A 21784-nucleotide genomic window follows, 5' to 3' on the forward strand; every position below is an offset into this window, starting at 1 on the left:
CTGGAGAGGGGCGTGCACCCCGAGGCCTCAGAGCACCCTAGGCGCGTGGAGCGGCGCGCGTCCCCGTCACCGCGCGCGCGGCCGCGAGGGCCCGCTCCTCCCCCGCTGCGCCCGCCCCGGGTGAGCCCCCGCGCGCCCCCGCGGCCGGCTCCGCCCCCCTCCCGGAGCTGGGGGTGGGGGGGGAAGGCGCGCGCTCCTGCGGCAGCGAGTCGTGTCGCGGGCGCGCGCGCCGCCGGCCGAGCCGCAGTTAAAATGGTCCGAGGCGGGCCGGCGTCGCCCCCGCCGCGGCACTGCGCTGCCTGACTGACTGAACCGGCCGGCCCAGCCGGCAGACCCGCTCCCTCCCTCGCGTCCCCACAGCTCGCGCCCATCGTTCTCCCGGCTCCCCGGGGCCAAGCATGTAGCCCGCGTCGGGCAATCCCGGCGGCCCGCAGCTGACGCCCTCCCTCCCTTCTTCCCCGCCCCCGTCGCCGTCGCGTGTGCCGGGTGCGCAGCGCGGGCGACCCCGCGGCGGGCAAGAGGCCCGGCCAAGCCAGCGGCCTGCCCCGCCGCCGCCGCCGGAGCCCGCCCCTCGGGCCTCCTTCCCGCCCCGTCCCGCTCGCCCTCCTCGGGGGCCTTCTATATGGGCCACCTTCTCTCGAAGGAGCCGCGTAACCGCCCGAGCCAGAAGAAGCCTCGCTGCTGCAGCTGGTGTCGCCGCCGGCGCCCTCTCCTCAGACTGCCCCGCCGGACTCCGGCGAAGGCGACCCCGCAGCCCGCGGCGCCCCGGAGCCGGGACTGCTTTTTCCGCGGGCCCTGCATGCTCTGCTTCATCGTGCACAGCCCCGGCGCGCCCGCCCCCGCCGGCCTAGAGGAGGAGCTGCCGCTCTCGCCGCCGCCGCCGCCGCCGCGGGACGGGGCCTACGCCGCCACTGCCGCCGCCGCCTCCTCGCAGCACCTGGCACGGCGCTACGCGGCCCTGGCCGCCGAGGACTGTGCCGCCGCCGCCCGCCGCTTCCTGCTGTCCTCGGCCGCCGCTGCCGCTGCCGCCGCCGCCGCCTCCTCTTCGCCCGCGTCCTGCTGCAAGGAGTTGGGGCTGGCCGCCGCCGCCTGGGAGCAGCAGGGCCCGGGCCTTTTCCTGGCCAGCGTCGGGCCGGTGCGCTTCCTGGGACCGTCGGCCGCCGTGCAGCTCTTCCGGGGGCCGCTGTCGCCGCCGCCGCAGGCCGAGTCCCCTACGGTCCTCGAGATGGTTTGCAAGCGGAAGGGGACCGGGGTCCCCGCCTGCACCCCTTGCAAGCAGCCCCGCTGCGGTGGCGGCGGCGGCGGCGGGGGCTGCGGCGGTGGGGGCGGTGGCGGGGGAGGGCCGGCGGGGGGAGGGGCCTCGCCGCCACGGCCGCCCGATGCCGGCTGCTGCCAGGCCCCGGAGCAGCCTCCGCCGCCGCCGCCGCCGCCGCTGCCGCTCTGCCCCGCGCCCGCCTCTCCCGCCTCCGAGTGTGCCCCCATCGAGGCCGCCGGGGACGCCGTCCGTGCTGGGGGCACCGCCCCCTCGTCCACCCAGCAGCAGCAGCAGCAGCAACAGCAGCCAGAAAGTGGCGACGCGGACTGTCAGGAGCCCCACGGAAACCCCTGCGACTGTCACAGGGAGCCGCCCCCCGAAATCCCAGACATCAACCAACTGCCGCCGTCCATCCTGCTTAAGGTGGGTCTGGGCGAGTGGCGCAGGGATGCTCGCTTGTCCCCCCCGCCTAGCTCGCTCTCTCCTCCCCCTGTGTGCAAAGGAGGGGGGGTTCCCTGACAGCCGGGGGACGCCGGAAGGGGAGACTGGAAAGCCTGTGGGGCCTGAGCTTTCAGCCCAGTTTTGAAGTAGAGAAACTTGGAGTCTGCTGAATGCCTTGTAGTAGCTTAGGTCTGTTATCTACAACTCGTGGTTCGTGGATTGCATTAGCAACCCTCGGTAGAGAAACTACTAAATTTCTGTGGAACATACGTGCATTCTTGAGCAGTTTGTATGTAGTGGGTCTCGACTTTACATCCTGGTGTTTAAAAGTTTGCAATTTGATAGCTGCTCCTAAGTGGCAATAACTTGGGAGGCATTTACCGTGACCAGTCACTGTCTGCGAGCTTTGTGCATGGATTTCTCAGGTTGATACTGTGAGATAAGTCCTGTTAATAACGTACTATAAGAAAAAGAAACTGACGTTTCAGTGGTTTGGAGCAGATGGCGTACATTGGTTTGCCTGTACAGGAGTTTGGTTTTTTTCTCTTGTGAAGCTAACAGTCTAGTTGGACTTGAAGTGGTTGCCTGATTCCTTCAAGGTCACACCCGTAAACTGAAGGACACATCTGGGTCGTGAACTAGGGAGTTTTGGCTAGCTTGATTTGAAACAAGCCCAACCATCCTGTTGTTTATGCTGTTTCTCCTTCCCATATCTTTACCTTCCTATACAAACAAGGGTTACCACAAATCAGAAGTCCTTCCTTGAGCGTTGGGTGAGTGAAGAGTAGAAGTGCCTGCTGGGAACTTTGTGCCACTTTAAATCACCAAGTAAAAAGTTCCAGTTTTGTCAGTGCTAAGGACAAACTTGGTGATAGAATTTGTATTAAGTTCTTCTTTCCCCCCTTGCTTTCTGTCTTTGTTAGCAGCACGCCTCTTTCAGTGTGGATGCTATTTAAATGAGACTAGCCAGAAATAACCTTCATGAGAATTGGGCTGCTCTTGTTGTTGCTGAGGTGACTGCTGTGACTTTCAGTTGTTACTGTCACATCAGTGTCCCTTATTTGATTAGACTTTCTGCACATTCATACTTCTGTGTTTGGATCAGTTTCCCTGGGACTTCGATGTTCTTGTGAACAAGACAGCAAAAGAGTGGGCAAGTTTACCATTCCCTATGTCAAGTGTAATGCTTTAATCATTATGCAGGTTAGAGGAGTAATTACTGTGTGTGGGTGTTCAGGGGATGCACTTTAGGGCAGAGGGAACTTCCCCGAGTCCTTACATCACTGGCTGCCATGGATAAATAAACGATCAACAAACATTTAGTAGAAGTTTCTCTCATTGCTGCTTTTGACAGGTGTAGATGCAAACCGAAACAAACTGGGTATTTTTCTCATTTTACCTGGGCTCTTATATCACGAAGAAAAGATAATAAATTACTTATTTCTTGTCTTTTTCGGTTTATTGTGACAGGGTCTCACTGTGTAGCTCAGGCTGGCCTCCAGACTGTTGCTCCTCTTGCCTCAGGCATTTCAGTGCTGGGATAACAGGCTCCACATCAACGAGGCTAACTCTCTTATTTATCTATTTTAGTGCTGACTGTGCCTTTTTTTGAAGTGCTCCAGCATTGCCAACTAAGACAGAGCTTGCTTTGCTTCAGCTCTATCCCGCCATTTCATCTTGTCTCCCGGAGGTAGAATGACCACTGGTAACACCTGAGGTTATTTTTCTAGATCCATACCATCCATTGACATTTGCAATGGTTAAGTAAAACTTAAAATTCACTTTTTCAATTATGAGAGTTAGATTTCAGAAATCTATAGTCACATGTCCTTAGTGCCTCCTCTTTTGGACTGTGCTGTCTAGGATGTTCCCTTTATTGCAGAAAGAGCTGTGTACACGACCCCTCCCCCATGCCCGTGTGCTGTAATTTTTGTGGCTAGTGGATTTGGAAGTTTTTTTTCTCTGAATCATTTAGTTTCCTTCATTTTAAACTACCGCTTAGTCTCCCATAGTTATCATATTGCCTTCTATTGAGAGATACATTTCCGGCTTTATTTTTTCTACTAGAACAATGTGTGCAGATGTTGTCTATACACCCCTTGAAATAATTTCGAGGCTAGGTTTCAAGGAAGTGGGATTCCGGGTTAAAGAGTATGTGCTTGGCAATTTAGAAGCCTTTGGTAACAATTGGTGCTCTAAAAAATGGAACTTCTTTCTTGAAATAGTAAGCATTCCTGGAAATCGTAATTTGGTAAGTCAGGAACAAGAAGTGATTGTTGAGACCCTCTGTTCACTCCCACCCCTTAATAAATACAGAAACATAGGAGAAATGTCTCATCCAAGGACATTTCAGCGAATGGCAGACCCTGAGCTGCAGCCTAGTGTGTTTTCCGCTGTAGACAGATTTTGAACATACTGTTATGAGAACTTGAATTCTCTCTCACGGAGTTTATGGAAGGCATTCCTGAATAGGGGAGTTGTTTGCTTATTGCAGACACCTTGTAAGCCATTGAGTCTGAGGCCGATTTATTACAGCGTGGGGCTGTATTGTGATCTTTATAAGACATGTGCAAAGCAGAGCCTGGCTCTTCTAAGGTCACCCTTGGGAATAGCAGTTTTCTTAGAGCTTTGGTTTCTGGATTGTTTTGAATCAAACTAGCCTTGGATTTTGCTACTCGTTGCCTTTGCAACTTCAAACCCTTCTGCATACTGAAGTCACAGCTTGCTCTTTGTATGCTGTAACCACTGTGCAGCAATTTTCCTGACATGTTTTCTCTTTGCATGAATGGCTACCTTGAAATACACGCTCAATATGAGAGGTACTGTTTGCTTTAGGTCTAGATTGTTACCTTGCTCTGTTAGCAAGCCTGTTCCTTTCCGAAATGGAAGCAGGAGACCTAGCCTCTCCACCACTAGAAGACCTTCTCTGCAGTCCCTTCACTCTCGTGTCAGTGGAGGGGACGTTTAGTTCAGTAGAGTTATTACCAGCGGGCTGCTTTTGTGGTCAAGGCAGTTTCATGGCAGACATTTCTCTGGTGGAAAGCTGGAGGGTTTTAGGAAGCCAGGTTTATCATATTTCCTTTCTGAAGTGTGCTAGGTGGTCTTAAGTTATCAGCCTACCAGAAGGTGCAGTAGCCTGAAGAATTCTGACAGTTGTGTTTTATACGCTGCCAGAGGGCCTTCTAGTCTTTGTTGAGCCTTGAGTTTCAGGTTGCAGAAAAGATGGGGGAGAAAGGGTGATTAAGAAGCACCCCACATTAGCATAGTAGACTCTAAAGAAGTTGCTCAACCCCCCCCAGGTATCCTCCTTTATTTTTATCATCTGCCTATTAATTCCTTTTCACATTGTTAAGCAAAACTAACCTAAATCCACATGTATTTAGTCAATGGTGTGTGTATCAAAAGTGTCATTTACAAGAGACAAAACTGGAGAAGTACCAGTCAGGTGCTGCTTGGCACCTGTGAGCATGCAAAGAGCAAATTAGTCCTTTGAAACCGTAGAGTCAGGGCCACTGAGGTGGCTCAGCCAGTAAAAGCACTGAGTAAGTGCTAGCTCTACGACCTGAGTTCAGTTTTTGGGACCCACGTGATAGAAGGAAAGGACTCCTGCAGGTTGTCCTCTGACCTACACGCACACACATTTGTGCACGTACACTCTTGTGCCTATCTACCCCCCCCATAAATGAAATGTGAAAAACGAAACATCCAGCCCTTTACAACGTTATACAGATGACTTAGTCTCCTTGAGTCTTTATTTTCTCATCTATAAAGTGAGGGGATGAGCTTAAAAATATCCATATAACTTAGTTGCTAGAGGGACATGCTAAGTGCAGTGTGTCCTTTCCAAAAAAGAACAACATTGCCCCAATTGTTGGAGGTTTAGAATTAAATAAAGGAAAGATACTGGGGTGCATTTATTCTCAGGGAACTCTGTTAAAGAGTCAGAGGAATAGTGGAATTCTGTAACATGTAGGGTGGTGCTCCTCGTGTGACCTACCCAGAGGGCTAACTCAGTCTGGGACTTGTCAACTAAAGGCAGAGAACTTGGTAGGAAAAAACAAAATGCAATCCAAGGGAAGCTCACATAATGCTGGCCTGAAGATGTAGTGCCACTCGGAGGAGTGGGAAAGGAGCTGAAAATGGAAGAAGTAGACCGTGGGAGTGAGAGAACCGTGCGGACATAATCTTTCCACACATCCTGGCTTACTGTAAAACTATGAATGTATGAAGGACTGGCAGGAAGGAATGATCAAGGTAGCTGGAGAAATTGGCTAAGCTAGTTATCCTAGTAATTCTAGCACTTGCGGGGCAGAGGTCAGAGAATCAGATTGGAGGCCAACATGATTAAGACCATATCTCAAAAAACAAAAGACCACATTGGTTGAGCCTTTTTACCCATAAGCAGATTGAGGAGCAGGCTAGAGAGTTTTCAGCAAACTTTCCAAGATACTGAAACAGCTGTTGAGACACTGATTTCCCAGAAAGCCAAGCTAAAGGACACGAGGACACTAACCACTCAGACTCCTGTACCATAGAGACCAGAGATAAGGAACAGGCAAGTTAGAAATAAAAGGTCAAAAAGTATAATTCTATTATTGCTACCATCTTACCTGAAATACTTAGTTTTGAACAGTTTTGAGATATGTGAAGAATATAAAGAATGTGAGTCAGACTGAGGGAAAAGAAAGCAGGAGAAACTGACTCTAAGTGGCTCCAAATAGACCTTACAAAGACCTCAAAAAGACCATTATAAATGGTTTACAGTGAGTAAAATAAAACAATGTGAATGAAAGAAGGAAAAGAAATGTTCATATGCTTCGAGAAGAATATTGGCACATTGATATTGGGAAATATCAATAATGAAAGAAAAGGTATGAATCTTACTCTCTTTGATGTATTGTAGATACAAACTGTTTAATTCTTTCTTTCCAATACTAGTATCAAAAATATGTGATTATTAGCCCAAATTTTGCTTTTATTTTCTCTTTGATTTATTTTGTTTAACACCATGACATCTGTGATTAGGTACTTTTTTTTTTTTTTTTTTTTTTTTTTTCCCTGAGACAGAGTTTTTCTGTTTAACAACTCTGGCTGTTCTAGAACTCACTTTGTAGATCAGGCTGGCCTCGAACTCACAGAGATCCACCTGCCTCTGCTCCTAAGTGCTGGGATTAAAGGCGTGTGTCATCACCGCCCGACTTAGATAACTTTTTAAAAATTTTCTGTTTTATTTATTTGTCTCTCTGTGTGTAACATGTGTATGTGCAGGCACCTGTGGAGGTCAGAAAAGGGTGTTAGGTCCAATGGAGCTGGGAGCTGAACCGTGGTCCCCTGGAGGAACAGCAGGTGCTGGTCCATGTCTCCAGCCACTGAATGTTTTATTCCCTTCTGGAACAGATAGTTTTATTTCTTTTCCTTGCTTCATTTGGCCTGGCCAGAAACTCCAGCGGAGTATTACATAGAAGTGGTAATGTACATCCTTGTTTTGTTCCTGACCTCTGGGAGAAATCTCACAGTTCAGGTGTAACATCAGCTTGGTGGGGCCATGCGGAGCTCATTTTTCAAATTGAAAAAGCACTCTTATTTCTAGATTGTAGACTGTCTTAATCGAGAAACAGTGTTATTTTGGTAAGTGCCTTTTCTTGCATGAGTTGGGACAGTTATTTTTATTTAGGCTTTGATCTTATTGGTCTGGTATGTTATATAGATTTTTTTTTCAGATGTTGGCCCATCCTTTCTTAGAAAAAGTCTTTTATCCGTCTATGCGATCTTTTTTACAGTGTTGCTGGATCTGGTTTCTTAGAATCAGATTTATTTATTTTATGTGTATGGGTATTTTGTCTGCATCTAAGTCTGTATCACATGCATGTCTGGCACACTCAGAGGCCCTGCAGGGGCTGGAGTTATGTATAGGTGGTTGTGAGTTGCCATGTAGGTGTTGGCAGATAAACCTGACTCCACTGAAAGAGCACCATGTTCTCACTGTTGAACCACCTCTCCAGTCACATAGTTCATTAATTTTTAAAAAAGTTTTTTTTCACCAACATTCATGACGGACTTTAGTCTATACATTTTTCCAGAAAGAAAAATTCTGTTTTTGGTTTGTTTTTGATATCATAACTGAGTTAGGAAGTGCTTTGTTATTCCCAAATTTATAGAATAATTTAAGATGGTTTTTTAAAAATTCATTTTCAAGCTAGTATTTTTGAAGTCATTTGATTACTAGAACTCAAAGATCCTATGTCATCAATAGGCGACAGGTGTCACAGACTCTGCAAAGCAAGCAAGCAGTAGTCTCAAGATGGTTAAATTTTCATTTCTGGCCTCTTTGAAGGCAGTTTTGTTTGTAACATTTCGAGTTATCCCAAGTGAATTTTAAGCTAATAAGTCCTGGTGAAGAAGTGGTCATGCAGGGGCTGCTTTGCCTGAAGCTCTCTCTGCTGTTACCTGTTGATCTTCATGATGAAATATTCCTTTCAGTTATGATGTAATTTGGTTTCAGGATCTCCTTCTGTTTCTGTAATTTCTACTTTTTATTAGTATTCTCTGATGGGACATCTCTGGGTTTGTTAACTTTGATTCTTTTTCTGTTTTTACTGTGCTGAGTCTTGAACTCTGGGCTTCACATACAGTAGGCGTGTGTTTTACCACTGAGGCCCATCCCAAGCTCTCTGTTAGCTCTTTGTTCATGGTTCCCCCTAGGTCTTTGGGTACATGTTAGTTGTTGACTTGTTGTGTTTGTCTTATGCTTCTTTGTGTGCAGTTTCCAGTGATTCTCTTTTTTTCTTGTTCGATGTCTCACTTATACAGATGTATTTTATCACGTTGCTTATATTTGATTGTGTGCTATATTTAAAGTTGGCAGTGTGAGTATTCTAATGTGGCAGTTCTGAGACGTAGAGTTCCTCCCCTTTAGTATATACTGTTGCTGCTTGTGCTTGCCAATTTTCTTATTGACTATTCCAAAGTAGTTCTTGAGCTCACGGCTCCATGTTGTGTATAGCACCTGAAGCTTCTGATTAGGTTAGTCATTCAGTAGTCATCTGCCAGAGATGCCTTCATGCTGAAACTTTGCTGCCTTTTTTCCTTGCTTAAAATGAACCGCTTACTAGTTTACTAAACTTTAATAGAATTGTTGACAGTTTTGTCAGGTTTTGTGAGGGAATAGACTTTTGGATTGAACTTTTCTATCATTTTTTGCTAACAGTCTTGTGCCTCTGAATAACCATTCATCAAGGAAGACATCACAGGAGTATTGGAAATATTGTGAATTGAAGGATATGAAAATCAGTGCAGAAAACATTATTGGATACATCTAATGTAGAGTAGGAGGAATTCATAGCGTTAAGTGAATGTGTGCTATAACATGGGTTTCATAAACACAGTCGGGGGCAAGGCAAATCTACTGCCAAGTTTCATAAAATTTTATTGTTACACAGTCTTACTAAGTGTGTGTGCCAGTGTGTGTGCAGGGTTGTGTGCCAGTGAAACTTACTTTTGTGGATTGGAAGATGGAGTTTCTGCCGGAGCTGTAGATCTGGCTTGTTGTATAGTTTTGTGTGCTTGAGATTGCGTTCATGATGAATTTAGTTTTGTGGCTCCACAGAACTCTTAGGTAAGAGAGTTCTCTCTTCTGGTTCTTTGGCTAGAAACAGCTCCTTTTGGAGTATTAAGATTCTGCATGGCTGTCATGTTGCAGCTTGGCCACAGAGGCAGCTCTTGGGATTGAGCAGTAGGGATGAAGGAGAAGAGAAAGAAAAGCGAGCACTCTGTGGCAGGCCGGGTTTCTGGGTCCTCTGGCTGGAAAGAGGACAGCCTTCTCCCTGTTGTCTACTGTGCAGGTCTACACAGGTGCCACTCATTCCCATGCAGAAGAGTAAAAGGTTCAGAGACCAACCAAACAAGTAGAAAACTCAGCCCCTTCCTAGTTTTGCTTCCTCTGCATTCTATCATTTTTAATTTTTAGTCTTGAGGTAGTTGCTCTCAGCTGCTGTCAGTAGGTTTTACTAACAATCTCATACCTCTGTATAACCAACCATTCCTCAAGAAGACATCACAAGAATACTGGAAACATCGTGAGTTGAAGGAAATGAAAGCCAATACAGAAAACATGGCATACAGAGAAAGCAGATTAGAAGGAATTCATAGTTTTAAGTAGCTCAGGCAGGAGCTTAGCTTACTGCTTCTTTGCTGGTGTTGGAGCCACATTCATTAGATACTTCTGCATATTCCGTGCTTTCCATTACACCCTTTGTGGAACGCACAATGCTTGTGACAGCCACGACAGTGGTTTCCCCCAGGCTCGAGGTGTTTTTAGATGTGTAGTGTAGCTTGGAGACTACAGCCCTTGGTTGTTCAGGGGTAAGTTATTAGGACAAAGCTATGGCAGAAACGGTTTATATACTTATTACCTTATTTCAGACAACAGTGTGGAAACTGTCCTTGCTTTCTAATTCTCGTAATTACCCTACTAGATAAATGCTATATTATTCCCATTTTAAGAATGATGTTCAAGAGGTTAAGCAGTTTACCCAAGGCTACATCCATAATAAATGGTAAAGCCGTGATTCAAGCCTAAAGGTAAGGACTTGTGTTAAAAGTCTGTTTTAAACTTTTACTTTTGTGAACATTTTTACATATGAGCCAAAGTAGAGAATAGTGAAAAATGATTAATAAAAACTCAGACACAGATATTGGGGTTCAAACTGAAGACCAGAAAAGCAAAGCTACCAGCCACTGGCTCTTACCTCAACCTCAGTTCAAAAATAGTGATTCTGCCTCTAGGAATCTTAGAATGAGACTGAGCCTGAGAGCTGTTTTCTCCCATCTTATACTTCTCTAGGGCTGAGATTAGAGGTGTGTACCACTACTGCCAGGTGTCTGTGGCAAACTAGTGTGGCTCCTGGGATTAAAGGTGTGTGTCATCACTGCCTGGTCTGTAAGACAGACCAGTGGGGCTCCTTTACTCTCTGATCTTCACGCAAGCTTTATTTATTAAAATACAAATGAAATGTCACTATAGAATAGTAAATCAAACCCTTTGGATATTGTTCACCCAGAATTCAGCAATATTATGCTTATCTTGTTTTAACTTTTCAAAAAATTTTCATTGACTATAAAAACATAATTTTCGATTGAATTTCTCATAAGCACCAGAATAAAAAAGACAATAAAATATCAATATAATTATAATATAGAAAAGTAAAAACTAATTTCCTTTATATCGTCTAGCATCTGCTTGGTTTCCATTGTTATCAATTGGCTTTGAAGTGTTTCTGATAATTGGTCCAACTCAGTATCTCCTACATACCATTATTTGTTGACGTGTCTCCAACATCTTCAAAGACCTGCCTGAACCCTAATCCTGGCTCCAGCACTCCTTTCCTGATAGGAGTTTTAAGTTCTTTTAAAGTAGGTCTGCACCTTGGAGTAGTTTTATTTTTATTGCGCTATTTAAGATATACACTGTGTATTCTATGGAATGATTTTAGATTTATAGAAAAAGTACAAAGACAGTACAGCAGAGGTTCCCTCCTCTCTGCACTCAGTTTGTCTCCCTTAACTTTATTGATTTACATTCCGCAAGTACTTTTGCCAAAACTGTGGTACCAGCATTGGTATATTACTCATAATTACAAATTAATCTTTATTTTGATTCGATCACTTTCTTAGATAATGTTCTTTCCTGTTTTTTTGTCCAGGATCCAGTTCAGTGTTTGCACTAGAACCTGTTTCTGTTTGATCTTTTCTGGAATATAACAGTTTCTCATCTTTCCTTGTTTTTTTCATGACCTTGAACCTTTGAAGTCTCAAGCAGATGTTTTGTGGGATGTCCAGCATTAGATTTGTATCTCTCAGCATTAGGCAGGGATTATGAGTGTCTAGGAGGTATCATAAGGTACACTACCTGTCATATGGTTTACTTCTGAGTTTTCTTAAGTTGTGTCTAAAAGTTCTTATGCTCCCAAGGTCAGGCAAAAGCTTCAGAGGACTCTCTATGTCTTTACTCCCTAGTCTCTCCTCTTCCATTAGCCTAGGCAGTTTTTCATTTGTTGTTGGCTTGTCCTTGTAATATGTTTTACTATAAGGAAAGAGAAAAATACAGACATTAGTATCATTCTGTTTTCTTTTCTCTCCTTACCTAAAAGATAGTGCCAGTTCCTGTTCTTGGCCCCTCTGTCATCACACTTTTTGCTCTGTAGGATAGTCTCTGACTGACTTCGATGGTGCTCACTTGTATTCAATATATTTTCAATATTGTCCTTCAGCCTATAAGTTTGTTATATTGCTATGCCTTGGAAAATATTAAGCACATGCATGGTTCCTTTTGTAATTCACAGATATTTTCCAATTTGTCCCTGGATGAACGTTGCCTTTCTGCATCATTGGTCTGCAAGTACTGGCGTGACCTTTGTTTGGATTTCCAGTTCTGGAAGCAGCTGGATCTTAGCAGTCGTCAGCAGGTATGGAGATGAATTCTATTAAAACCCTTATTTGCTCTACTCAGTTGAATAAACATCTTTATTCTCTTTTCAAAAGACTGTAATCTACAATGGTATGCTTTTAAACAATTTTTCAAAAATTTAATGTTTTACACACACAGTGTATATATAAGTTTAATTGAAAACTACATTTCACGGTGGAAAAGATAATTTCTTTTTTTTTATTAATTTTTTTTGAGCTCTAAATTTTTCTCTGCTCTCCTCCCTGGCTCTTCCCTCCCCTTCAACCCTCTATCAAGGTCCCATGCTCCCAGTTTACTCAGGAGATCTTTTCTTTTTCTACTTCCCATGTAGATTAGATCCATGTATGTCTCTCTTAGGGTCCTCGTTATTGTCTAGGTTCTTTGGGATTGTGGTTTGTGGGCTGGTTTTCTTTGCTTTATGTTTTAAAAACCACTTATGAGTGAGTACATATGATAATTGTCTTTCTGGGACTGGATTACCTCACTCAAAATGATGTTTTCTAGATCTATTCATTTGCCTGCAAATTTCAAGATGTCATGATTTTTTTCTGCTGTGTAGTACTTTGTTGTGTAAATACTCCACATTTTCCCCTATTCATTGTTTGGTTGAGGGGCATTTAGGTTGTTTCCAGGTTCTGGCTATGACAAACAATGATGCTATGAACATAGTTGAGCACATGTCCTTGTGGCACGGTTGAGCATCCTTTGGGTATATACCTAAAAGTGGTTTTGCTGGGTCTTGAGGAAGGTTGTTTCCTAATTTTCTGATAAATTGCCACACTGATATCCAAAGGGGCTGTACCAGCTTGTACTTCCACCAGCAATGCAGGAAGGAGTGTTCCCTTTACCCCATAACCTTTCCAGCATAAGTTGTCATCAGTGTTTTTGATCTTGGCCATTCTTACAGTTTTAAGGGATGTTTTAATTGGCATTTCTCTGATGACTAAGGATGTTGAGCATTTCCTTAAGTGTCTTTCAGCCATTTTAGATTCCTCTGTTGAGAGTTCTCTGTTTAGGTCTGTACTCCATTTTTTTTTTTATTGGATTATTTGTTCTTTTGATGACCAATTTCTTGAGGTCTTTGTGTATTTTAAAGATCAGACCTCTCAATGATGTGGGACTGGTGAAGATCTTTTCCCATTCTGTAGGCTGTCGTTTTGTCTTGTTGACCGTGTCCTTTGCTTTACAGAAGCTTTTCAGTTTCAGGAGGTCTCATTTACTAATTATTTCGCTCAATGTCTGTGCTGCTGGTGTTGTATTTAGGAAGTGGTCTCCTGTGCCAATGCATTCAAGTGTACTTTCCACTTTCTCTTCTATGAGGTTCAATGTGGTTGGCTTTATGTTGAGGTCTTTGATCCATTTGGACTTGAGTTTTGTGCATGGTGATAGATGTGGGTCTGTTTTCATTCTTCTACACGTTGATATCCAGTTATGCCAGTACCATTTGTTAAATGTGCTTTCATTTTTTATTTGATATTTTTTGCTTGTCAAAAATCTGGGTCTTCGATATCAGGCTATTTTCAGTACTGTAGCTCTGTAGTAGAGTTTGAAGTCAGGGATTGTGATGCCTCCAGAAATTCTTTTATTGTACAGGATTGTTTTGGCTATCCTGGGTTTTTTGCTTTTCCATATGAAGTTGAGTACTGTTCTTTTAAAGTCTGTGAAGAATTTTGCTGGGATTTTGATGGGAATTGCATTGAATCTGTAGATTGTTTTTGGTAAGATTGTCATTTTTACTATGTTAAATTCTACCTACCTAAGAGCATGGGAGATCTTTGCACTTTTTTGTGTCTTCTTTAAATTTCTTTCTTCAAAGATTTAAAGTTCTTGCCATACAAGTCTTCCTACTTGTTTGGTTAGAATTACTCTGAGATATTTTATGCTATTTGTGGCTATTGTTAAGGGTGATGTTTCTCTGATTTCTTTCTCAGCCCATTTATCATCTGTGCACAGGAGGGCTACTGATTTTTTTTTTTTTTTGTGTGTGTGTGTGTTAATCTTGTATCCTGCTACATTACTGAAAGTGTTTATGAGTTGTAGAAGTTCCTTGGTAGAATTTTTTGGATCGCTTATGTAAACTATCACATCATCAGCAAATAGTGAGAATTTGACTTTTTCTTTTCCTGTTTGTGTCTTCTTGATCTCCTTTTGTTGCCTTATTGCTGTAGCTAGGACCTCAAGAACTATATTGAATAGATGTGCAAAGAGTGAACAACCTTGCTTTGTTTCTGATTTTAGTGAAATCGCTAGGAGTTTCTCTCCATTTAGTTTGATGTTGGCAGTTGGCTTGCTGTATATTGCCCTAATTATGTTTGTGTATGTTCCTTGTATCCCTGCTCTCTCCAAGACTTTATCATGAAGGGATGTTGTATTTTGTTGAAAGCTTTTTCGGCATCTAATGAGATGATCATGTGGTTTTTATTTTTAAGTTTGTTTATATGGTGGTTTACGTTGACAGATTTTCGTATGTTGAACCATCCCTGCATCTCTGTGATGAAGCCGACTTAATCATGGTGGATGATGGTTCTGATGTGTTCTTGGATTCTTTTTGCCAGTATTTTTTTAAAAGTATTTTTGCATCAACGTTCATGAGTGAGATTGGTCTGTAATTCTCTTTCTTAGTAATGTCTTTATGTGGTTTGGGTATCAGGGTAATTGTAGCCTCATAAAAAGAGTTTGGCAATGTTCCTTCTGTTTCTATTGTGTGGAACAATTTGTGGAGTATTGGTATTCTTTGAAAATCTTGTAGAATTCTGAGCTGAAACCATCTGGTCCTGGGCTTTTTTTGGTGGGGAGACTTTTGATGATTGTTTCTATTTCTTCAGCAGTTATAGGTCTATTTAATTTGCTTATCTGGTCTTGATTTAATTTTGGTAAGTGATATTTATCCAGAAAGTTATCCATTCCTTTTAAGTTTTCCAATTTTATGGAGTACAGGTTTTCAAATATGACCTGATGATTCCCTGGATTTCCTCTGTATCTGTTGTTATAGCCCCCTTTTCATTTCTGATTTTGTTAATTTGGATATTATCTCTCTGCTTTTGTTTAGTTTGGATAAAGGTTTGTTTATTTTGTTGATTTTCTTGAAGAACCAACTCGTCACATTGATTCTTTGTATTGTTTTCTTTGTTTCTATTTTTTTGATTTCAGCTCTCAATTTGATTATTTCCTGCAGTCTAGTTCTCTTATGTGAGTTTGCTTCTTTTTGTTCTAAAGTTTTCAATTGTTCTGTTAATTCACTAGTGTGGGATTTTTCCAGCTTCTTTATGTAGACATTTAAGGCTATGAACTTTCCTCTTAACACTGCTTTCAGTGTGTCCCATAAATTTAGGTATGTTGTGGGGTCATTTTCATTTCATTTTATTTCTTCCTTGAGTCATTGATGATTCAGATAATCATTGTTTAATTTCCATGTGTTGGTGGGATTTTTTGGAATTAGTATTGTTGTTGAATTCTAGTTTTAAGCCATGGTGATCTGATAAGATACATGGGGTTATATCATATTTTTTTTCTTTTTTTGTATCTGTTGAGGTTTGTTTTGTTACCCAGTATATGGTCAATTTTTGAGAAAGGTCCATGACATGCTGAGAAGAAAGTATTTTTTTTGTGTTTGGATAGAATATTCTATAGATAAGTCCATTTGAGTCATAGCATCTGTTAGTTCTCTTATTTCTATGTTCATTTTTTTTTTGTCTGACTGACCTGTCCAGTGGTGAGAGGGGAGTGTTGAAGTCTCCCACTGTTAGTGTGTGTGGTTTAATGTATGATTTAAGCTTTAGAAGTGTTTCTTTTACATATGAGGGTGGTCTTGTAATTGGGGAATAGATATTCAGTATTGAAATTTCCTCTTGATGGATTTTTCCTATGACTAATATGAAATGCCCTTCTTTGTCTCTTTTGATTGATTTTAGTTTGAAGTCTATTTTGTTAGATATTAGGATAACTATACCATCTTGTTTCATAGGTCCATTTGATTGGAAATTTTTTTCCCAACCCTTTCCTCTTAGGCAGTGTCTGTCTTTGAGGTTTTGTGTGGGAGTTCCTTCTGTTTATGTGTAGCTTTCATTGGTTAATGAATAAAGAAACTGCCCTGGCCTGTTGATAGGGCAGAACTTAGGTAGGCAGGGAAAACAGAACTGAATTCTGGGAGGAAGAAAGCAGAGTTGGAGAGACACCATGGATCCTCTACCTGAGACAGACGCTGGTTAGAATCTTGCCAGTAAGCCACTGCCACACAGATTAATAGAAATTGGTTAAATTAAAATGTAAGATTTAGCCAATAGAAAGCTAGAGCTATTGGGCCAAGAAGTGATTTAATTAAAACAGTTTCTATGTGGTTATTTCGGGCTAAGCTAGCTGGGTAGCCAAGACAAACAAGTGGCTCCTTCAACAGAAATTGAGGTGTATCTTTTGTATGCAGCAGAAGGATGGATTCTGTTTTCGTATCCAATCTGTTAGCCTGTGTCTTTTTATAGGTGAGTTGAGTCCATTTATATTAAGGGATATTAATGACCAGTGATTGCTATCTCCTGTTAATTTAGATTTTGTTGATGGCGATATTAATTTGTGTTTTTTCCCCTTTGGGGTTTGCTGCTGTGAGATCATCAGTTGTCTGTGTTTTTGGTGATGTAGCCAACTTGGGTTGGAGTTTTCCTTTATTTGGTTGTTTGATGTTTGCTGTTGAAGGATCTCTAGGTTTTTACGGGTGTTGTGTTGCTCATTGTGGTGTTGCATGTGTTCTTACCTTGTCTACTCATCTTTTCCTCTAATTGGTGTGGTTGGGGCTCTCTGTGCCTCTGGTGATTCATCTTCTAGGTACCAGTGGATCCAAGGCTCAGATGGTTGTTCCTCGTGGAACAGTCAGTGTCAGGATTCTAGTTATCCCATTGGTCACTCCGTGTTCCTGGATGTTGCTCAGTGCTCCTGGGCTTTGCTCCACTCCTGTGGAATTTGCTGTCTCAGGCCTTTTCTGGTCTAGGTTGCTGGCTCAGACCTTTTTTGTAAATGTCCCTGGTCTGGATCTGTTCCTGCGGAGGTCCCTGGCTTGGGGTTGGTCCTGCAAAGGTCTCTGGCTCCTATCGTCTCCCTTGGAGGTCCCAGACTTGGGTGCTCCTGGACCCGCAGAGGACTTGGCTCAGGCCTGGACCCGCAAAGGTTTCTGATTCCTGCCTATTCCCTTGGAGGTCCAGACCGATGCAGGGGTACTGGCTCATGTCTACTCCCTCGAAGGTCACAGATTCACACCCGAACCTGCAATGGGCTCTGGCTCTGGCCCACTAGCTCAGCAGTTGCTCCTCTGTACCTGTTTCTGTGCAGTTAACTGTCTCAGGTCTGCTTTGGGCCAGGTTGGCTCAGATCTGCCTCCACAAACGTCCTTGGTGTGGATCCATTCCTGCTCTGTGGAGCTTGTGGTCTCAGGCCCTGGGCTAGGTCGCTGCTTCAGGCTTGTTCCAGCCTAGGTCTCTGGCCCAGTCCTGCTTCCGTAAATGTCCCTGGTCTGGATCCGCTGGAAAAGATAATTTCTAATGTAGACTGGTAGCTGTGACTCTTCTCTGTGTTGTAGTCTTTTTTTGTATCTCTCTTTATCATCATCATTTCAAAACCAGGAACTGAACTTTTCCTTTAGGGAGGTTGCATCCTAATAGTTTGATAGTAGCGAATGTTGGTACACAGGCATCTGTCCTGTGCCATGGCCTCCACAGGCTTAGACCTAAGAATTCATGGCTCTCTCTTCAACTTCAGTAGGAGATGCTGTTATTTCCTGTTTATGGATAAATAGCAGTAAATTGGGCTAAAATAATCTTTTTGAAAACAGACAACTTTCCTTTTGGCAGTTTTCAAATTTCCTAATTGTTTAATTGTTCCAGTATACTTACATGGTGTCATAGATTATGAAGAGAGATGAAATTTATAGTGCTGATTGCAGACAGTTTATTAGACTTTTTGGCTTCATTCTTTAAATGATAGTTGGTATTTTGCATTAGAAATATATGAAAACATACAATAAAGCTATTATTTTTATTGGAATCCTAAACTGCTCTAAATTCTGCATGATATTTATCATTGGTGCATTGGGAATTTGTTGATGACAGAGGTTTTGTTAAAAAAGAAGCAGATTTGTAACCTTTGCTTTGCTAATTATTAGAGTCCGACTAACCCCACCATGCCTTATGCTGCTAGGATGCACATATAGTAAGCTTTCGTGAGGTGGTCTAAGCAAGTGCTGACACACCACTGGCAGTTTGTGTATGAACCACACTTTAATAGATTGAGCAAGTTCCAGATCATTCATACGTAAGCCTTTCTGTCTTGTCTCCTCATTGATAAGAGGCTAAGACGGCTACAGAGCTAGTTGCCTACTTGCTTGGGTTCCTGAACTATCTGTGTAGCAGGAATGGTGCAAATGGAGGTCAGGCAAGTAGGAGGTGACCCCTGACCCCCTCCTAACTCAGCTCTTTCCTCTAGGCTCACACCAATCAGCTGCCAAGCTCCTCTCAGCAGACACCCCCAGAGGTGGCCCTGTTCAGGGCTCTCACTCCCAGCACACTCAGCAGACACCCCCAGAGGTGGCCCTGTTCATGGCTCTCACTCCCAGCACACTCAGCAGACACCCCCAGAGGTGGCCCTGTTCAGAGCTTTCACTCCCAGCACACTCAGAAGTTAGTTTTCTCTTTCTGCATTTTAAGCTTTATCTGCATTTCTCTTTTCCTTATTTTTGTCAAAAGAACTTGAATAACATAACTCTGATTTCTCTTTAAATATGGTGATTGGGCTGGGAACATGTATGGTTGACATTTTATTATTATTTTAAATTAGGTGGCCATGTGAGTTTTTTGCCAGATGAATTATGTTTTATTTGTATTTAGTATTGAATCTTATGAGTAAAGATTTTTTTTTAAAAGGACAATCCTATAGCCTTTGATGTTTTGCTACACAGTAATGCATTTTCTCAGCTATGAATTTATTACCTGCAAGGTGGTATTCTGGTAGCAGTAAAACTTGCAGTTTGCAAACTGTGCTGTCATTGGATACCAAGTATAAATACTCAGTTCATGGGGCTAGAAATATGGCTCAGTTGTAGAGTGCTTGCCTGCTATGTGCAAGGCCCCATGGTCAGTTTTCCTCGCACCAGAAAACACAACCATGACACCCTCCCCGCAAAATAAAAACACACCAAACTAAACCAGAAACCAATTTGTGTATCATACTGATTTATATGTAATAATTGCTTAGTTTTCAAACATTTTAAATCTCATGTGGATTTTTCTGTAGTTCTTGGTGAGCTTGAAGGTTGAAAATGGGCCCCCAAATGATTGATTTTTAGGGGTCTAATGAAAAGTAAAATGCACATTCTCCTTGTGTTCTGGTAGCACATCTAGGACCAGATCCATGGAGTTTATTCCATACAACAGCCACAGACCCTATAGGTTAAGGCCCTGTAACCCTGCCTGCCCTCGTATGTCACTTGCAGATCCTAGGAGGCAGTCATTCTCTAGCAAACAGTGAAAGCTCTGGTGCCCCAGCTATCACCTTGGGCTTGGTAAGTAATTGCAACTCTCCAGTGAGCACAGGACATGATTCTACTTCTGTTTTCTGATTTATAATTAAGGATACAATCAGAAACATCCACATGGAAAAGTTACAAGTCAAGATAGGGATATTCCAGTCTTTAGCCCTTCAGTATTGATGATTAACTTTTGCTGAAGAGTTTTTATAACCTAATCTCCAGCAAACTTGTCTAATCTCTTTAGGGGGTTAGAGGGATGACAGATCTACTCTCTGATCAGCTCTTTAGTGTTTGTTTTCCTTACTGGAGTTTGAACCCAGGACTCTTGCATGCCAGGTAAGCATTCTTCCACTGAACTTCGTCTCTAGTGCTACCTGTGTAGTCTGTATAGTGACCACACTTCATCCCAAAGCTGTAAGGAGCCCCAGTCTCATTTACCTCTTTACTCTGTTCAGGAAGGCTCAGACGCTTCTTCTGAGTAACGTGACTCTGAAATAGTGGTAGATTACTTAGTTTTTTTTTTTTTTGTTTTTTTGAAAATGTAAAAGAAATGGACTTGTTTTTATTATTTATTTATTTTTGTTTTGTTAAAAATTTCCGCCTCCTCCCCGCCTCCCATTTCCCTCCCCCTCCTCACACTCCTCTCCCCCTCCCCCTCTCTTCTCCTCCTCCCCCCACTCATCTCTCCCTCTCCCCACTCTTCTCCCTCTCCCCCCACTCCATTCCCCATATTGGAGCACTGGACTGAGCTCCCAAGGTCCAAATGAGGAGCAGAAGGAGGGAGAACATGAGCAAGGAAGTCAGGCCCGTGAGGGGTGCACCCACCCACTGTGACAGTGGAACTGATCTATTGGGAGCTCACCAGGGCCAGCTGTACTGGGACTGAATAAGCATGGGATAAAACCTGACTCTGAACATGGCGGACAATGAAGGCTGATGAGAAGCCAAGGACAATGGCACTAGGTTTCGATCCTACTGCATGAACTGGCTTTGTGGGAGCCTAGCCTGTTTGGATGCTCACCTTCCTGGACCTGGATGGAGGGGGGAGGACCTTGGACTTCCCACAGGGCAGGGAACCCTGACTGCTCTTCAGACTCGAGAGGGAGCGAGATTACTTATGTTTTAATAAATAAAGCTTGCCTGAAGGTCAGTGCAAAGCAGCCAGACTAGTCAGCCATACAGTCCAGGCAGTGCTGGCACACACCTTTAATCCCAGCAGCCACACTAGTTAACCAGAGAGGCCAGGTGGTGGTGGTGCACGCCTTAAATACTAGCACTAAAGAGGAATATAAGACTGACGTAGACAGGTCTCATGCTGAGTCTCAGTCTGAGAATTCCTGGAGGCACGGTCGCCATTTTGGACTGAGGTAGCAGTAATAGCCAGTGACTGACTGCTTTGCTTCTCTAATCTTCAGGTTGAACCCCAATATCTGTCTCTGGGTTTTTATTATTTGTGCTACACTCTGACACTCAAAAACTTCCAAAGGTTTTAGGAAATTGTACTGGAAACTGGGAACAAAGAAAAAGTGTGTATGTATGCGTATATAAAATATATATGGTTTATTATACCACAGTTCCTGATATACTTTAGAAGAAAATTTTTCTTTTCATTGTGTTTTCCATACTATAATACAATTATTACTTATTGATAGAAATTATACGAAGTAATTTTCCCCTTTGAGCAAAGTCTAATTTATTCTTTTTTCCCCCTTAGGTTACTGATGAATTATTGGAAAAAATTGCATCGAGAAGTCAGAATATAATTGAAATCAACATTTCTGATTGTCGCAGTATGTCTGACACTGGCGTGTGTGTCTTAGCATTTAAGTGTCCTGGACTTCTTAGGTATACAGCCTACAGGTGTAAACAGCTTTCCGACACCTCCATTATTGCAGTTGCCTCTCACTGTCCTTTACTGCAGAAAGTTCACGTAGGCAACCAGGACAAACTTACTGATGAAGGACTCAAGCAGGTAACTAATGGCATGTATTCAGTGCTTTCACACACTAATTAGACCTTTCGCAGCAACAGTTTGAATGGTTGCTGCATTACAAATGATGAGCCATCTTTTCTGTGCAGTGATGACTGTTTGCTTAGGCAGGTGGTGATGGTCAGA

General features: G+C 43.2%; 1 protein-coding gene across 1 annotated transcript in view; it reads left to right on the top strand.

The window, feature by feature from the left end:
* The first annotated feature begins 296 nt into the window (after nt 1-296).
* Fbxl17 (F-box and leucine rich repeat protein 17) overlaps nt 297-21784 on the top strand; it is a 465950-nt gene continuing 444462 nt past the window's right edge. Inside the window, exons 1-3 of the mRNA XM_057758272.1 lie at nt 297-1678; nt 12037-12159; nt 21383-21640. Coding sequence (XP_057614255.1) covers nt 623-1678; nt 12037-12159; nt 21383-21640 — 1437 coding nt within the window. The 5' untranslated portion in view covers nt 297-622. The remainder of the gene's footprint in view (nt 1679-12036; nt 12160-21382; nt 21641-21784) is intronic.

This window comes from Chionomys nivalis, chromosome 2 (genome assembly GCF_950005125.1).
Source record: "Chionomys nivalis chromosome 2, mChiNiv1.1, whole genome shotgun sequence".
In the NCBI taxonomy this organism is placed as follows: Eukaryota; Metazoa; Chordata; class Mammalia; order Rodentia; family Cricetidae; genus Chionomys; species Chionomys nivalis.